This window comes from Ceratotherium simum, chromosome 12 (genome assembly GCF_057802395.1).
Source record: "Ceratotherium simum simum isolate JZ-2026a chromosome 12, ASM5780239v1, whole genome shotgun sequence".
Classification (NCBI taxonomy): domain Eukaryota; kingdom Metazoa; phylum Chordata; class Mammalia; order Perissodactyla; family Rhinocerotidae; genus Ceratotherium; species Ceratotherium simum.
Window position 1 is genome coordinate 39334455 of NC_141911.1, and position 18249 is coordinate 39352703.

Here is an 18249-nt window from a genome sequence, read left to right on the forward strand (position 1 = left end):
ATTTAAAGCTTCAGTGAGCAGAAAACTCGCATCTAGCCTGACACCTTGTAAGCTTGGTTTCAGCTCGGGGTCACTTAAAACAACCTATTTATAAACCCGTGGAAAAAAAGCTGGGTTTTCAATAGCGGGAACTACTGACCCTGAAACTACAGGGAGATGAGTTGGGTGCCTTGATGATACAGACGGTCAGCCATGACAGTGTTACAGATGAGAGCTACGAGGGCTTTGTGGGTCGCGGGGTCTCAGAATGCTTTCAGAACAAATCAATAACCAGTACAATAAAGCAGTTGTGTGAAATTACTACTTTATTCAAACTCATGGTGTCCTAACCTGTTGAGCTTCCACTCCAGTTTTTGATAAGGGAAGTGTGAGAAGGGCTCATGCAAGTTTAATTTTATCAAATGGTGTACTCTTTCTGTTCTCTGCTCTCCACCTCACATAGGCACCTTTTTTTTCTTTAATTAAAAAATTCATGGTTTTATTTTGATTAGACATACTTCAATTTTGCTAAATTTTGCAAATATAGTCTACATAGACATATAATGGCTGTGGTCTTGTGAATAGATACCCTCTGCTGCATTCACCAGAGACTACAGATATGGACAGATTTTCTAAAACGAATTCTGCCTAAGAAGTGGGGGCAGTACAGCCTGTAGTTTGAGATCTCAAACTGCATGGTCAGAAAAACCTTAGTTAGAATCTCAGTTCCACGACTTTTGGTAGTTGTGAGATGTCGAGCAAATCATTTAACCTCTCTAAGCCTCGGTTTCCACTCATGGAGATAATAATCATCCAATCTAGCTCATGGAGTTGTTGTAAGAGTTAAATGAGATAGTGGACATGAAGCACTTAATACAGTCCCCAGCATGGAGAAACACTCAGTAAATGTAGCTAATATAGTAATTATTATCCAAAAGCCATCTGAATATATATTAATGTTTACATTTAGAAATAAATTAATAACATGGTATAAAAAGATTACTCCAAATTTTGTTGCTTTTCGCTTTTTGTGATATACCTTTAACGTCGAGAATTTAGAAAAACTGATAAACAAAAAGAATATGAAATTGACCCTCAGTCCGATCACACAGAACAACCATTATTATCATTCTAATGTATATCCTTCTATATTGATTGTATAGATTTATTTAAGGAAAAAAATGGGATTCTACTTTATTTGTTCAACAAGAACAGTATTTACTGTGTTCCTACTGGGTGCTAGGCACTGTGCATTTTTTTAAGCCTGCCTTTCCTCCTTAATGTATCGTGCAAATGTTTTTATGGCCAGTTGCGGAAGGAGCTTGTAAATGACTCCAGCTTCCTCAGGGTTGTCTTAGATTTCCATTAAGTCTTTTACAACTTTCCTGGATGAGTGAGTATACAGGAATTAAATGGGAAATTCATAAGCTAAAATTGAACAGAAAAGACAAGGAGGATTGCTGAGATGAAGAACATTGGTGAAGTAATGGCAAGAAACTGGACAAGTGTCAGGGTGGTCACTTCTGCTAGTCTCAGGCCTGCCGTCTAAGGAGTAAGCCCCTTTCCTGCCTGGCCCAGTCCGCTAATGGGGGATGGAGTTGATGTTTCCCAAAGTTTCCTTGTGTTCATCCTCCTGCTACCTGGAGACGGACCTAATGAGGTAACAGCGCCTTCTACTTCCCACCCCTTAGGGTGGGTGGTGTGCTGTTGGTGCAAAAGGACCGATCAGTAAGTCTGTTTCTACCTGACCCGGAAAGAATGACATGCCTTAGACAAGCATTTCTTCACATGAGCAGACTGAGAGGGATTTTAAATCCAATATTAGGTTAAAGAGAATAAAAACTGTAACAGAAAGTGTTTTTTGTCAGGAGAGAAGGAGGGGGAATACAACCGGAAGACACAGCTAATACTTCTCTCACAGGCCAAGTGTGCTATGCAGCCCCTCCGGGAAGGTGTAGCTCAGAAAAAATTATAAGTGCGCAAGTCAGCACCACATCCACTGTTTTTCCTTTAAATGGTCACTAATTTTCCCACAGCTGAATATAGCAAGGCCAGGATCTGGTGGAAAAGAATCCACGTAACATACTTGCTCACTGCCTCTTTTTAATCCAGGGCTCCCTTTTGATTTTAGAATTTGGGCTCGGTCTCTGTCCTTTTCCTTCTTCCAGAAGCTGCTTCCGGAGCTTCTGTTCTTGGATTAGCTCCTCTCCTCTCCTGGGTCAATAGACGTAAGGACACCTCTGAAATGGAATCTGCCCCACCGCACTGCTCCCAGGGACGACAGAAGCTCTCTGCCTTGTGACCGTTACCACCTGGTTCCGGGGCCTGCTTTTGGCAACACCTGTCAGGGTCCCTTGGGGCTGTGACCTGAGGCCCGCAAGGTGCCTGAATTGGGTATAGGAGGTGGTGGGGAATCTTCACAAGTCTGTGAGAAAGCAAATGAACAGGATCAGCTCCAGAGCGAAATCCCTTTGTTGTGAAAGAACAGAGAGGGATAGTGTTAACAGCCAGTGACAAACGGTGTGCGTCCCCACCCCCCACCCGCCCCTCCTGATCTGGCAGAGGGCAAGCCTTCTAATGAGCAAGTCTTTGCTGCATCTGAATTTAAGTTTATCTGGTTATTTCTGTTGGGAAAGTCAGGCTTTGGGGGACCCAGAATCTCTTCTGTTGTTTTTTTCAAAAAGCCACAGTGGGGTGCTGTAGCGACAGGATCTCACCATTAACTTTTAATTTCTTTGCTTTTGTTGGTCACTTAACATTATTTAAAAGTATGTTTTGGCTGGTGAATAATACTTTTGGATTGCATTCAGAATGCATAAACAGCTGTAATAAAACTTGCTCTCTTGGAAAGGAAGCCTACACAGAGGGGCCAGGTGGTGCAGTGGATTAACAAACTAGCCTTTAACCTTTGTTAGACCTGGGTTCAAATCCCGCTTAGATCACCACTGAGAGAGGAGGGGTCAGTTTTGTTTTGGTTTTGAATTCCAATCACGTACTTGTTTATCCAGATCATACAATTCCCCAAATCACTTGGCCCAAATCTACACGATTGGCAGTTTCTACGCAAGGGAGGGCCAGTCCTGAAATAGCAGGGTGTAGCAGGTCAGCGCTGAAGTACATTGGCAGAGATGAATGGGGAAGTTACAAGCTTATGAGCACCTGCCAGCTCGAAGCCTGGCTCGGGCCAGCGCAGTGATTTCCTCACTTTTTCAAGCACTAAATTTGGTAGTGACGGGAAGAAAGAAAGTTTCTCGCAATTTTTACAGGTATCGTGCCTGCAAGGCTGGAACTGGATTTAAAAGTCTGCATTCTTTCATTGCAGACATCAGAATCTGGAGCGTGATATAACCGCTTTTGGAAACACTGGTTTCGTCTTGCTGAGAGTACTTCGTGGGGATCAGACCTTGGTTTTTCTTCCACTCTATTTCTTCATTTTTTCATTGCTCAGCTCACTCACTCTGGGGTCTCAATTTCCCTGTCTATGAAACAGGAATACCCTGGAGACGTTATTTTTCCACGTTCTTAATTACCTAGAGAAGCATTTTGAAAATTGAAATTATGTTTGCAAAACATAACTAATGCTCTGGGTGACAATAATTGGGTACATGCAAAGTATTATTATTGTGAGAGGCATTACTTGACGAGGTTACCTCTTTTGACCCCCAACTAGTAATTAGATAAGTTTGCATTGTGCTGGGTTTATAATATTTTCTCTGAAGACATCAACCGAGATTGGATGACTACAAATATTAGGAGGGTTCTACCCAAAATGGCCTCCAGTGTCAGATAGCATTCTCAGTTGTGAGTGTGGCTCTAATGATGGACTCTTAACCTACGTGGACCTGCTTTATGTTTAGGGTTCAACCTCATTATCTGGAGCACCATAATAATGCTCCTCTGGGTATAGTGTTTCCTGGGCCAGCGCTTCATACTGTGAGTAAATTGTGGATGATAGTGTGGATGTACAACAAGGCATTTGCCATAAACACATGGTGGATAGCTCACTCTTCTTGCTTCTTCGTCAGGTTCATCAGCACCAGGACCGGGGAGAGACCTTTCAGTGCCAGCTTTGCCCTTTCACTTCCTCACGCCACTTCAGCCTGAAACTCCACATGCGTTGCCATCAGCACTTCCTGAGGACAGAAGCCAAGGTGAAGGATGAGATCCCAGACCCAGATGTCAAGGGATCTCCCCACCTCAGTGACAGTGCCTGCCTGGGGCAGCAAAGGGAAGGAGGAGGGACAGAGCTAGTGGGAACCATGATGACGTCCAACACTCCAGAGAGGACTAGCCAGGGTGGGGCTGGCGTCTCGCCTTTGCTGGTGAAGGAGGAACCCAAGGACGATAACGGCCTGCCAACCTCCTTTACCCTGAATGCTGCCGACAGGTCGGCCAACCACACAAAGCTGAGAGACCCCTCCGAGCATGTGGCCAACAGTGCGTCAGCATTGTTCAGCCAGGACATCTCTGTTAAGATGGCGTCTGATTTTCTCATGAAGCTGTCAGGTACTTGCAGAGGGTTGTATTCTTTCTCTCTCTCTCTCTACCAGTATTCTATCTATTAAACGAGCTTGTAGGACTAGATGATTTCAGGATCCCTTAAAATTTGAATAGTTTGCACTTTCCTAAATGTTCTCCTTGACTTTTTTTTTTTGCAGTCCTTTGGAAGTAGACATTGCTGTGATTTGGGTCTAGAAACAATAGGGATTGTTGATTTCCTTCTGGTTTTCCCCCTTGATGGGTTCTTGTTGTGGGGGACAGGTCAGTGGGGGACAGGTCACGTGGTGAGCCCAGTTGGTGGCAGTTCTTCATGTGACCTTTGTGTGAACTTGTCTCTGCATTGGGTTTTTTGAGGTGCTTGTATGGAATATCTCATTTTGCCTTATTCAAGTTCTTTATTGCCTTAATTTGAAAGATTTTTAAAGGACATACATACAGAGAATACTATTAGGAATTATGGTTTTAAAATTTGAGCAAATGATAAAAATTATCTTTAATTTTTTCTTCTAGTGGAAAATTTCTTATTGTGGTAAAATATACCTGACGTGAAATTTACTGTTTTTAGTATACAGTTCTTTGGCATTAAGCACATTCACATTGTTGTGTAACCATCACCACCATCCGTCTCCTGAACTTTTTCATCGCTCAAAACTGAAACCTTGGGCCGGCCCTGTGGCTTAGCGGTTAAGTGCGCGCGCTCCGCTGCTGGCGGCCCGGGTTCAGATCCCGGGTGCGCACCGACACACCGCTTCTCCAGCCATGCTGAGGCCGCGTCCCACGTACAGCAACTAGCAGGATGTGCAACTATGACATACAACTATCTACTGGGGCTTTGGGGGGACAAAAAGGAGGAGGATTGGCAATAGATGTTAGCTCAGAGCCGGTCTTCCTCAGCAAAAAGAGGAGGATTAGCATGGATGTTAGCTCAGGGCTGATCTTTCTCACAGAAAAAAAAAAAAAAAAAACTGAAACCTTGTACCCATTAAACAATAATTCCCATTCCACCCTTGCCTCAGCCTCTGGTAACCACTATTCTACTTTCTGTCTCTATGAATTTAACTACTCTAGGTACCTCATGTGAAGTGGAATTAAAAAAAATTTTTTTAACATTTTTTTCCAACTGCCCTAATACCTTTTGGAAAGAAGCTGGAGTAAAAGTTATAAAAATTTATTATTGATCGGCATCACTTTCGCCATCAAATTATATATGATTTTTTTTTTAAGTTTTTGTCCTTTTTTTTCGATTTCTTTGATTAAGTAGTGGAGTCGAATAGGGGGTGTAGAGATGTTGAGGGAGCACTATTTTTCCTGACTTTTTTGGAAGGCTAAAACGTGTGGGATCGTGCTGCTACTCATTACCTTTTTAAAAGTATGATTTTAAATTTTAAAAGAGACGTGGAGGGTGGAGAAAGGTCAACTGAGAATTGGTTCTGTCTTTCAGTGAAGACGGCAGTCCCCACGATGATTCCCAAATGCCATTTCAGCTCTTTGGAGATTGACAATACCCTTTTAAATGGAGAATAATTGGTCACCGCCTTCCTTTAAATGGACTGTGAGTCACATTTCACTAAATGTCATTGCCAGGTGAATTAGAGGTTCAGCTTCCCTCTGAAGTCCCTGCGCTCTATGACACTTCAGGCAGGTCTTTTGGAATGTCCCCATCACCCCGGATCTTTGCCCCTCAGGAGTGGGCGACACTAGTTGGAAGAAATGAGGAAAGGTAGAGGGTGGAAATGAGGCGTCACAGAAATGGACTGAGGAGAAGAGAGCAGAGACTGTTACTGTGAGGGTCCCCAGTCTGCAGCGAGAGTCAGGAGGCCCCCTACTGGAAATGACAAAGTCCCAGGAATTAAAATGCGTCTGACTGGCACTGAAGAACAGGGCTCTCTACCCCTCTTCCCCCCACCTTCTTCCTCTTGCATCCCAATCCAGGGGAAAATGTGCTTTTAGAGACTTTGAGTTTTATATTTAAATATTTCTGAAGATGTGAGGAAAGTGCACGTTTCTCATTTTCTTTTTGCTGATCCTTTAGGTTTTCACCTCCAGGGGATCTCTGGTTCTTCCTTGATGGTCTATCCTGCCAATATTACAGCAAAAGGGGCTCCTGTTCTGGGCCCTTCTAGGGCACTTCCACGGGAAGGAATGCAGACAGTGTATTCACTTAGCATAGCTTAGGAAGGGGGACGTCTCCTTACTTAGACAGGGGAAACTAAGTGGGGGTGAGGAACTCTTAGTTAAGGGGTTAGTCCCTTTACTCCATGACTCCAGCAAGTTTTTAAATTGGGAGGAAGGTGAGAGAGGATGAAGGAAGGTTTGGTCTTTGGATAAAATGCTGGTGGTTGATCCACTGCTCCTGCTGGGCTCAGCTTTGAGCGCCCCCCATCAGGCTGTAACTAGCTCCAGACCCAGTCTCAGGGAGTGTAAGACAAGGCCTGCGGCTCCTGAGAGCCAGGATTGCAAACAGGAAAGACACAAGAGGAGAAGCCAGTTGGTAGGTTGGGTGAAAGACTGCACACCAAAGCCTTATACTGTGATCTGTTTTCTCAGTTAGCTATTGACGGGGACGTGTTTACATTTGGCAGTCAGAGTATTTACTGACTGATCAATTGGCATAAGAAAACAGATAAGAAATGCACACTATTTATGCAAAAGGCCCATACAGCTATTTTATGGTGGCTTACTAGAGGTCCTGAAACCTGACTTGTATGCACTGTTACCTAGCAACCTGTTATAAAGTCACCGGGGAGTGAGATGCATCGGTAATTTTTTGTGTGTGTGTGCATATTTGGATGTAAATGTAAACTTGGTGGCTGTGGCAATGCAGCCCCCACGAGGAGAAGATATGTTAAAAGGAAAGGAATACATTTTCTGGAGGGATTTTTTTTTTTTAATTCCACTAACTTTCTGGTTGGTCAGATTCTATAATTGATAACTGCTGTCACTGCGGTGCGCTACCTGGCTGTGTCTGTGGCTATGATCGAGGGATCCAAAGGCTAAATCCCAGGGAGCTGCTGCTGAGTTTCTAGCTCTTTCCCTCATCAAATGTGGTGCAGTAGTGGTTAGCATTGGGCCATGTCCCTCGGAGTCATAAGGGCGCCATTGTTCTTGCGACAAATTTTTGAGCTGGGTTCTGTGTGTGCACCTGCTGGGACTGTAGGGTGCAGCTGTTTGTGGGGACGGAGTCTGCAAGTCCCTGTGCCAGCCACATCACTGTCTGCAGAACTGGAGCACAGTGACAAATTCAAGCGTGCACATACCTACTTGTTTCCAAGAGAGAGATGGAAAACACTTGATTTTTTCTTGCATGGTTATTAAGGCGGGTCTTTCTTGCCCCTTCAACTAAAACTAAGCATAAAGATGATTTAAGGGAACCCAGAGGGATTAAAAATTGCTGGTGGAATGCTGTTTTAAAAGGACTCTAAATCCTTCACCCACCCCCACCCACGTTTTGAGGTTTCTTGGGGTATGTGATTGTGAAATCAAACCCTTTCTCCAATGATCAACTATTCCTCTGCCTGAGTCCACGCTTAACATTCCTTGGTCCTTCAAGATTAATGTCGCTCCCTAGAACTGAGGCTCCCAGGCTCAGCAGCATAATTGATTCAGGGAAGAGGATGGGGCAACCCCTGCTGCTGGCTTTCTGGGCTGACAGAAAAAATAGTTTCGTAAACTTTGCTCAGGGTTTCAGCCTAGGATGCAGACCTTTGAGGGCTACAGCCCTACGTATTTGTACGAGTCTTTCTTGGGAGCCAGAGACATATGCATGTCAGGGCAAGTGATCCAGTGGTCTCGTGACTGTGGGGTACAGGGGAGGGGTGCTTACCCAACCATGGAGCACCTGAGTTCCTGCTGCTTCTGGGCCTTCCCTCCCTTCTCCAGCACCAGTTCTAACCTCAGCTGCACATTACACTTACCTGGGAGTTTCTTACAAATGCCAGGGCCCAGCCCCACTCCCGGAAATTATGATTTAGTTGATCTAGGATAGGGCCTAGACATTGGTATTTTCTTTAAAATCCTCAAATAATTCTAACGTGCAGCCAGGACCAAGGCCCACTGATGTGGAATATAAACTTGGTACAGTTTTTTCAATACAGCTATTTTTTTTTTTCAGTACAGCTCTCTTTCCTTGCTTTCCATCTCAGACCATGAAAAGGGGCCTGGTGATGTGAAATGGGTCTGAGGCCTTCGCCATAGGTCAAGGTTGACATGAACGAGAGGCCTGGGTGAGTCATGTCCATTGAACCCCGTGTTTTTCCTCGTGGGGCCTCATGACAGGAGACTTAAAAGAAGCATCTTAATGTTCTCCAGTTAGAACTAGAAAGTCTCAAGACTCATTTAGAGCATCAGGGAGCTGGGAGTATAATCATTAGATGCCTGATTAAAAGTTGCCTGCTATGGCCTTACATCATTTCTCTTTCTGAAAACTATACTTTTCAAGATACAAAATTTAATTCTAACTCTCCAAATTAAAACCAAGCGGTTGACAGAAACTTGGCACCTCAGTTGTTGGCTGGGAATATCTTTTTGTCTCTAGTTTTCCAAAATAAAAGATACAAGTCATTTCAACTATTTTTAATTTAGAAACTGGCAAAAAAAAATGTTATACTGTCTCCCACATTATATTAATTTTATAAAATTGAGTCCAAAATAATTTTAAGTAGGAGAGATGGTTTTTTTAAAGCAGTGACTTACACATGGGTACAAGCTGAATTGTTCCTGAATTATTAGAACTCAGCCATAAAATAGCCAAGGTTTTCTTGTATAAATGAAAGGGAGCTAGTGAATGTGTTTGTGTCATATCTTGCAGTTTCCTCTAGGCCTTTGTTCTGCCTCTTTTGTCTATTTCACACAATTTTATTCATCTCTGGTTACTGTAAATGGCAACTGTCTTATCCTGTGATACCTTTGTTTGTGCTGCTGGAGAAGGAGGGATGGGAGATGCCCGGTAAACCAGGTCGTCCTTATTGCCTGGTGGCTCTGATTGGCTTTCTGTAAAACATCTGAAGAACTGAGCCTTCTTGCAAGTGAATCCACCTTTGTGCTATTCACATCCTAAGACTGCAGTGGCAGGGGCCGAGGCTCTCCCACTCCACACCTCCAGGTTTGCCTTCCCCCATGAGTTTATTTATTTAGTTATTTTTTGTGAGGAAGATTAGCCCTGAGCTAACATCCAATGCCAATCCTCCTCTTTTTGCTGAGGAAGATCGGCCCTAGGCTGACATCTGTGCCCATCTTCCTCTACTTTATATGGGACACCGCCACAGCATGGCTTCACAAGCGGTGCGTGTGTGTGTGCCCGGGATCTGAACCCTGGGCCGCTGCAGCAGAGCACGAGCACTTAACCGCTGCGCCACTGGGCTCCCCCTCCCATGGGGTTATTTTTGATGACCTTCCTCTGCATCTCCAGTTGGCTCTTCTTTGTGCCCTGTCTTGCTTTTCTCTTGATGGGTGCTCCCTGATCATGTGACTCCTTGACCCCGGTGTCAGCAGCTGCATTTAGTGCCTTATACATGTAGGCAGCCTGAATGCCCTTTTGAAATCCTGGGTTTCATTGACCCTGGTGGTGATTCATATGAGAGGGAGAGGGTACCTCTTGTTCTTCAGTGACTTGCTACTCCATGAGACAAGGGCTGATCTGAGTCACAGAAGGGAGCAGGTGGCATTACAAGAAGGTGGGGCCTAGAGTTACACACACGTGCACAGAAACTTCCATCGATGGAGACTTTGTGACATTTACTCATTGTTTATTATTTTTCCTTAATCACTCATATAGTGCTTACTCTGTGCTGTTTAATTCATTTGAACTTCCTAACAACCCTATAGGTTGGTAGTATTAGTATTCCCATTTTACAGATGAAAACTGAGAAACGGAGAGGTTAAGAGACTTGCCCACCAGCCGGCCCGGTGGCACAAGCGGTTAAGTGCACGCGTTCCGCTGCAGCGGCCTGGGGTTCGCAGGTTCGGATCCTGGGCGCGCACCGACGCACCGCTTGTTAAGCCATGCTGGGGCAGCGTCCCATATAAAGTAGAGGAAGATGGCCACGGATGTTAGCTCAGGGCTAGTCCTCCTCACAAAAAAAAAAGAGAGAGACTTGCCCAGGTTTACACAGCTAATAAGTGGCAGAACTGGGATTCTAATCCAGGAGGCCTGGTTTCAGCGTTCCCTCTCCCAGGCCTCCTGTACCCCAAAACACAGAGTAAGGAAGCAGCAAAACTGGAAGTTGGCTCTGTTCTCTGCCTTTTGTTGTAGAGTTAGCCAGAATCCCCAGCATGGAGCCATTCTCTGAAGGTTGTATGTTAGACACCACTGGAAGTTGCATTAATACTTTTAGGCTTTTCAGGAATTATTTAGTGCAAATACAGTAGTAACAGTAAGGCCAACTTATATTTCTGTAGAACTTTATAGTGTACAGCGTATTTCCAAATACATTGTCTTGTAACAAGCATGTAGATGAGGAAACCAAGACTCAGCATGAGTGACTGTAAAAGGGTCATGAGTGGAATCCAGATCTTTCTTTCCTCACTGTGCTGGTTAGAGTATAGCTAATTCTAGAATTGCTCTGAGAATGATTTTTTTTTTCCCCTGAGGAAGACTGGCCCTGAGCTAACATCTGTGCCAATCTTCCTCTATTTTGTATGTGGGATGCCATCACAGCATGGCTTGATGAGTGGTGCATAGGTCTCCACCTGGGATCCGAACCCACAAACCCCAGGCCGCCGAAGTGGAGTGCGAGAACCCAACCACTACGCCACCAGGCCGGCCCCGCTGAGAATAATTTTTTATCTTGATAGACCCTTGGGAAAATTTATCAGAGTCTATATTTCTGCAAAACTGAATTCAAGTCATTTTCTTTCTTCCCTCAGAAATATGTTTTCTTCTACTCACTACTACTGTTGCTACTATTGTTACTACCTCTACTGCTATTATTATAAGTGATATTACTAATCAGATGTGTTTACAGAGAGCCAGGCACTGTGCCAACAGCTTCATGTAATTTCTCATTTAACCCTCCCACAGCCTTATGGGATCAATAACATTAAACCTATTTTATAGATGAAGAGGCTGGGGCTTAAAAGGTTTCAGCTACAAGGGGCAGAACAAAGAGTCAGCACCGCCTAACTGCAGAACCTTGGCTAGTGACCACTTAATTAGCTATTACCTAATTTTTTTCCCCAGTTGAGCCGACTGTCTTTTGACCTCCGTCTGCTTCACTGTTTATTTTCTTTGGCTTCAAACCATGGCATCATTTCTAATGCATGCTAATTCAGTCACTAATCTGGTTAAATTTTTTGTGTCTTCAAAATATATCTATAATCCATCCCTTCACATGCAGCCTTTCCTGGTCATCACCTCACACCTAGACAGCTTGCCCCTCCAGCTCCCTCCCTGGTGCCTTCTCCACCCCAGCAGGCCCTTCAAAGCATTCTGATGGACTCTTCTTCCAATTCGTCTAGCATCAGGTTATGCCCCTGCCTGGCTCCTTTCATCTGAGTCACTGTATCCCCACTCCTCTTGAGGAACAGGTTGACAGTCTTCGCCAGCTCATAGACACATCCCTCTCATTTCCATTTCTGTGCCTTCCCTCATGTTGTTCCAGGGGTCTGATAATTTGAACCATGGAGTTCCATATATCTTCCTCCTGTTAGATAAAATGGGGGAAACAAAAAACTTTTTCTACAAAGAATTAGTAGTGTTATTAAAACTAAAGTATTTTCATGCATCTCTGACCCACAGTGATTCTGTATCTTTGTAGAGAATTTCTAGCAACGTTGGGGCCCATTCCTGTGATACCTTCCCCTACTGTCTGGCCTATGCAAATGCTAGCCATCTTTTTCAAGAATACTTTAGTTCCCACTTCTTCAATAAAACCTTTTCCTGTTATTCTGGTCTTTACTGCCCCTGCCCACCCCCATGAATTCCAGTGGTACTTAGTCTTTATCATCCAGGTTGCTGCTTGAATTATTGCTTATTGCAGTCTATTGCTTGTGTATTAGTCTTGCTTCTTCAGCTATGTTTCAAGGTGCTATGGGGGAGAGATAATGTTTCTTTTAGAACATCTTTTATCTTGGTACCATCCACACTGCGTTCCATGATGGATTATAAGAAAGATATTCCATTAGTCATATTTGGGAAGTCAGGTTTTCAGAGGTTTTAATATTATTCTACTTAAAAAAGATTTGCGAGGCTGGCTCAGTGGCGTAATGGTTAAGTTCATGTGCTCCACCTCAGCAGCCCAGGATTCGCGGGTTTGGATCCCAGGCACGGACCTATGCACCGCTCATCAGGCCATGCTGTGGTGGCATCCCACATACTAAGTAGAGGAAGACTGGCACAGATGTTAGCTCAGTGACAATCTTCCTCAAGCAAAAAGAGGAAGATTGGCAACAGATGTTAGCTCAGGGCCCATCTTCCTCACCAAAAAAGAAAAAAGATTTGCAAATTCACAACCAGCTCCATAAGGCTGTAAAAAAGAAGATGGAATAGATTTGTGGTCTATGGAAAGAAAGCAGACTGTTCAGAGGGAGCCTCAAAGAGTATGAGCACCTTGATGTTGTCTCATGTCCCATGTTCCAAGACCTCAGCTTGTACAACCAAGTCTAAGAACTAGAGTTGGTCACACAGTTTGTTAAGTACCACACCATTCCACAATTTAGCAGCTCAAAACAATAGCCATTTAGTTAGCTTACGATTTTGTGGATTGACATTTGGGCATGGCTGAACAGGGTGCTTTTTCTGGTCTCTCCTGGGCTGACTCATCCATCTGCAGTCCATTGCCAGGTCAACTGGGAGCTGGCTGGTCTTGATGGTCTCAGCTGGAATGGCCTCTCTCTGTTTCCTAAGGTCTCTCATCCTTCAACGGGCTAGCACAGGATCGTTCACATAGCAACTGGGCAGGGTTCCACAGGAGAGAGCAGAAGTGCACAAGGCCCGTGGAGGCTAGGCTCAAAACTGGCCCACCATCCCTTCCACCACCTTCTATCGACCAAAGCAAGCCACAACTCCAGTCCAGATTCAAAGAGTGGGAAGATTTACTCCACCTCTCGATGGGAGGATCTGCAAAGTCACGTTGCAAAGGGGTGGGCTTTCAGGGAGGGGAATCATGATGGCCACTTTACAGTCTACCACGGCCCAGTGTTCTTCACACTCTCTGGGTGTTTCACAATGACAAAAGTCATTTAAAAATCAGTGTATAAACCAGAATGTTGGCACAGTAATTTAAAATGACAAGTGTAACAATCAAGAGGACATGTTATTTGGGGCAGATGGTCACCAACTTCCCCGGAAAGTGTTGGAAATATGTTATCCAATCTTTAGATTTTCTTTTTTCTAGTCTCAAATCACTTCATGCTGTTCATACATTTCTTCTTTGGATGTGTTAATAGTATGAATTTAAAATACAGCTTTCTTTCACATTTACTCATGGCTTGATCGGTTTTCCAGGACTTGCCCTTCCTGCTTTTGACGAGGGAGATATCCTGTCTGTTAAGTGGATTACTGCAGGTAGCTCTTTTGCTCATTATGTGTTGCCGTTAGTAGTTTAGTTCACACAGAAAAACTTTATTTATTTATTTTGAAGTTCTTGAGACACTGTTCATTGTTATTACCCTTGACCCTTCTCCAGAGGCTGTTGTGTTTTCCCTTTGTCACTATGTCTGTAATCGGAGTAGCTGTCATGGGGGACCTGTGCGTTCTTGGTTTGGGGACATAGATCCTGAAATGTGGCCAACGATTAGCTCAGGTGGGGATAAGAAATAGAAGATGGTTACAACTTCACCAAACACTAATTATAAAACTACTCAAGGCAAATTAAGTAGTTGACCTTATTAGAGGGCAAGATTTAAAAATATTTAGCTAACGTTGTAAACATTCTATTTGAATATAATATGCTTAACGTCTAAAAGTAATGCTCTACTGTTATTAATTATTATTTAATTAAATCTTGGCTCTCCTTATGATTTCAGAAGGCAATTTATTTTTTTCTCACCCAAAGTGCCTCAAATTGTCAAAACATCCCAGGTCCCCAGCCAGAGTGTACGTACTTAACTATGCTTACAAGGGAACTTGGGTAGTTAGAACAGCACTGATTTGTAATCTGCAGAGTTCAGCTCTGATTCTGGGTCTATCATTAACGAGCTCTGTGATTTTAAAAAGGTCATATCATTCTCTCAGCCTATGTTTCCTGATTGTAAAATAAGGGAATGGAAAACAGTGATGGTTTTCATTTTGTTTCTTTGTTTTTTCAAAAAAAATCTTAAGTGCAGACTCAATATAGAAAACACTTAGAATATGTATTTTTTAATATAACTTTATTTTTTAAGTTCACATTTATTATATTTATTTATTTAAAAAGTCCAGCCATTGGAAAACAGTTGCTATTAGATAAGCGCAAAACATGACATTAGTGTTGTGTTGGGGCAAGATCTTAGAGCAGTATAAGCATCTAGAATATTTCTAAATTTATTTTACTGATTGCAGTTTCAAGAAACTGCACGGGGACGATGTGGCAAATGAGAGCAGATTTTTAACAATTCACCTTGTAATCTCAGGATCTCTTTAATTAAATTTATCCAGCTTCTTGAAAGAATACAACAATAAAAAGGTTTTGCTTCAAAGTTGACAACATTTAGCAACTTCTCTCATTACTTATCATAATAAATGGCAGACGAGAACATCCAAAACTTTCAATATGCACTAAAGCCATCTGTAATTCTACATTAACTTCTTGGTTATTACTCAATTAACTGTTATTTGGAAATTTATTTAATCTCTCTGGTCTCAGATTACTCATCTGCAAAATGGGGATAATAGTAGTACCTACTTCAGAGGGTTGTTGGAGGATCAGATAAGTTAATCCAGGTTAACACTTAGCATACTCTCTCGCCCATATTAAGTGCTCTATAAATGATAGACCCAGATATAGCTATGTATCTACATATATATACATCTGTCTGTCAGCCACAATCAGAAGCTTCACCAAAGCGGATACACTGGAACCTACTCTGGCATTTAATCTGAGGTGGTGGTTCTCAACCAAGGGGTACCCAGGAGACAGTTGGCGGTGTCTAGAGAAATTTTTTGTTTTCAAAACTGGGAAGTGCTTTTGGCATCTAGTGGATAGAGGCCAGGGATGCTGCTAAACACCCTGTAATGTGCAGGACAGTCTCCCACAGCAAATTATCCAGCCCAGAATATCCATGGTGCTGAGACTGAGAAAGTCTGATTTAAGACATGCACCTAGACTCTAGTAGTACCATGATTGTACAGTTTTACATGGACACATATGTACAGGCCTGAGGGTTTTGTTTTGTTTTGTTTTGGTAAGGAAGATTAGCCCTGAGCTAACATCTGTTGCCAATCCTCCTCTTTTTGCTGAGGAAGATTGGCCCTGGGCTAACATCCGTGCCCATCTTCCTCTACTTTATGTGGGATGCCTGCCACAGCATGGCTTAATAAGCTATGCATAGGTCCGCACCCGAGATCTGAACCTGTGAACCCCAGGCTGCCGAAGTGGAGCACGCGAACTTAACCACTATGCCACCGGGCCTGCCCCCAAGCCTGAGTTTTTTGAAAGATCATTGCATAGCCAACCACTTTCTTATTAATAACATATTACTAGAACTCTACCACTCCTATGATAGCAGGAGAAACTGCGTTACAAGTAATACACAAAACTGAATTAACTTAGCAACACGAGTTAACAGATTAGTGGTCTCCAGTGAGTTGCCGTTTTATGTATAACACAGCTGTGGGTACACATTTTAAAATTAAATTTTTAATTAGTTTAAATAATCTTAAAAACTTAAATTTGAAACAAACATTTGTCAGAACCCTGAAGCTTATCTTAGGGTTCCTTGGAAGATTGTTTAAAAACCACTGATCTGCGGTCTCTTCGAGGTCCAAGAGTCTTCGGCTCTGCTTTAGGGTGAGGTAGTAAATAAAATTTTGAATGGCCCAGCTTTTTCATGTAGCAATTTAGCACTCACAAAATTGCCAGATTCTGAACTGAGAGAGAGCTCTGTTTTATTAAATTCAAAGAAAGTGTCATTTTCCTTCACCGGAGGGAATGGACAAAACAGAACAGAAGTAGTCATGTTGCAGTCCACTCCTCTTCCACCCTCTTGGTTAAATCTTCACAAAATTCTTTCCTACAAGAAAACATCCCTTACCTTCAGGTTACACCCCACCCTTCCCTTTCTTGTTAACAATGCTTAGTTTATACTATATCGCTTATTTTCCAAAACCCACAATCCAACTGTTTAGGTTAGCATCCGTCTTCAAGGTGCTTGGGCTGTCTTGGAGAGAAAGGAGAAAGCTGGGGTGCACTTTCAGCCAGAAGCCTTGGAGTCTAGCATTTCTGTGATTTGGAGGAGTCAGTCTGTTAACCTCTTGGGACCATAGTTTCCTCACCTATAAAATGAAGGTAATAATAATACCTATCTGCTGTGGTTGACAGAAGAATCAGTTCTTGTTTAACTATTCAAATGCTAGTTGTACGCATTATTGGAACAAATTATGGTCTTTAAGGGAGTTATGTAGAGTTGTCCTGAGGAGGGCGCTTGGAAAGAATTTTGATGCAAACTAATGACACTTTGCTATAACTATGAAGAGGAGTTTCTTTTACAACTTGTTAATGCCCGCCTATTAGGCTTGGAAACTTCGAATCGTTTTATCCCGGTGGCTTTCCCGTTCCTTTCCCCTATTAGCCATTATCTTGAATCCTTTGTAAATCCTTAGAAAGCCTATTTGTTTCCTTTAAATGGCAGCCCAACACCATTGAGTGTGTGAGCTTACAGATATACATAATTTATAATCAGAGTGGCTCAGGCCTTAAAACGTTTGGAACAAACAGTGAGAGGAGGGGCCCGTTGATTAACGGAGCTTCCTCCCTACGTTAAAAGTGGAATATCTGGAAACTTTAAGATACATAAACAGAAGTCGGGGCAGGTGCTTGAAAAGTCCATTATGAATTGAGTTCTGTATGTGCACAAATCTTTTTGTTGGTAGTAAGAATGAAGTAAAGACTAGGCAGTAAGTCATAAATTATTGCTTTTCTCTTAGCAATTTCCCCAAAGAAAAAAGAAAACATTTTTAATTCCACCCTTCTCTGTAGAAAGAGAATGTTTTTTTTTTTAAGATAATAAAAAACGATGGCAATTTTTCAGTCACAATTATTTTAAAATACAGGCTTTATGTACTATTCTAGGTTTAAATATTTCTGGTAATTGAAAGAAAGCAGGGTAGCCTTCATCTTTCTATTTTTACATCTTCTATTTAGATCCAAGTGTTTGGGAAATTAAAACTTGGGTAACCGAATGTTTCCCACGTGGTTTTTGATCTGCCATTAGCTATATTTATATTTCCCCAGCACCTTACTAATTTTATGCCATTCTTGACAATGTCAGAATGAAAACCAGGTATGAAGTGCCTTGCAAATTTATAATCCAGCAACATACAGCTTGCCTGTTATTTTTTTAAGTGTCTTATTGAAGTTCTGTTAAATCTGGGTTGTACTAACAATGCTAAGTATCTTTATCTTTTTTCTTAAGTCTTATGTATCATGTGTTCTGACTAATGCTCCTAGACACTACCTGTGTCTTCAGAGAGCATCAGCCTGGTGGTTGCCTTCTCTAGAAGTTGCAATTTGCTTCTAGGGCCTCAATAGTTTCTTATGGCTTTCCTAGCCTCACCTTAGAATTTTTTAAAGTTTTAAAATAAAAGATACAGCACTGAAGCATTTTTAAAAATACATAATCATTCACTTTATGTTA

General features: G+C 42.6%; 1 protein-coding gene across 5 annotated transcripts in view; it reads left to right on the plus strand.

Annotated features, from left to right (window-relative positions):
* The window catches only part of ZNF827 (zinc finger protein 827), a 173354-nt gene that overhangs the window by 44836 nt on the left and 110269 nt on the right, over positions 1–18249 (plus strand). For all 5 annotated transcript variants that reach the window (XR_015553812.1, XM_014780184.2, XM_014780186.2 and 2 more), the window contains exon 4: positions 4005–4485. Coding sequence is in view for 4 of the 5 variants with exons in the window: in XM_014780184.2 (XP_014635670.1) it covers positions 4005–4485 (481 nt within the window). In the remaining variant the exon portion in view is untranslated. The remainder of the gene's footprint in view (positions 1–4004; positions 4486–18249) is intronic.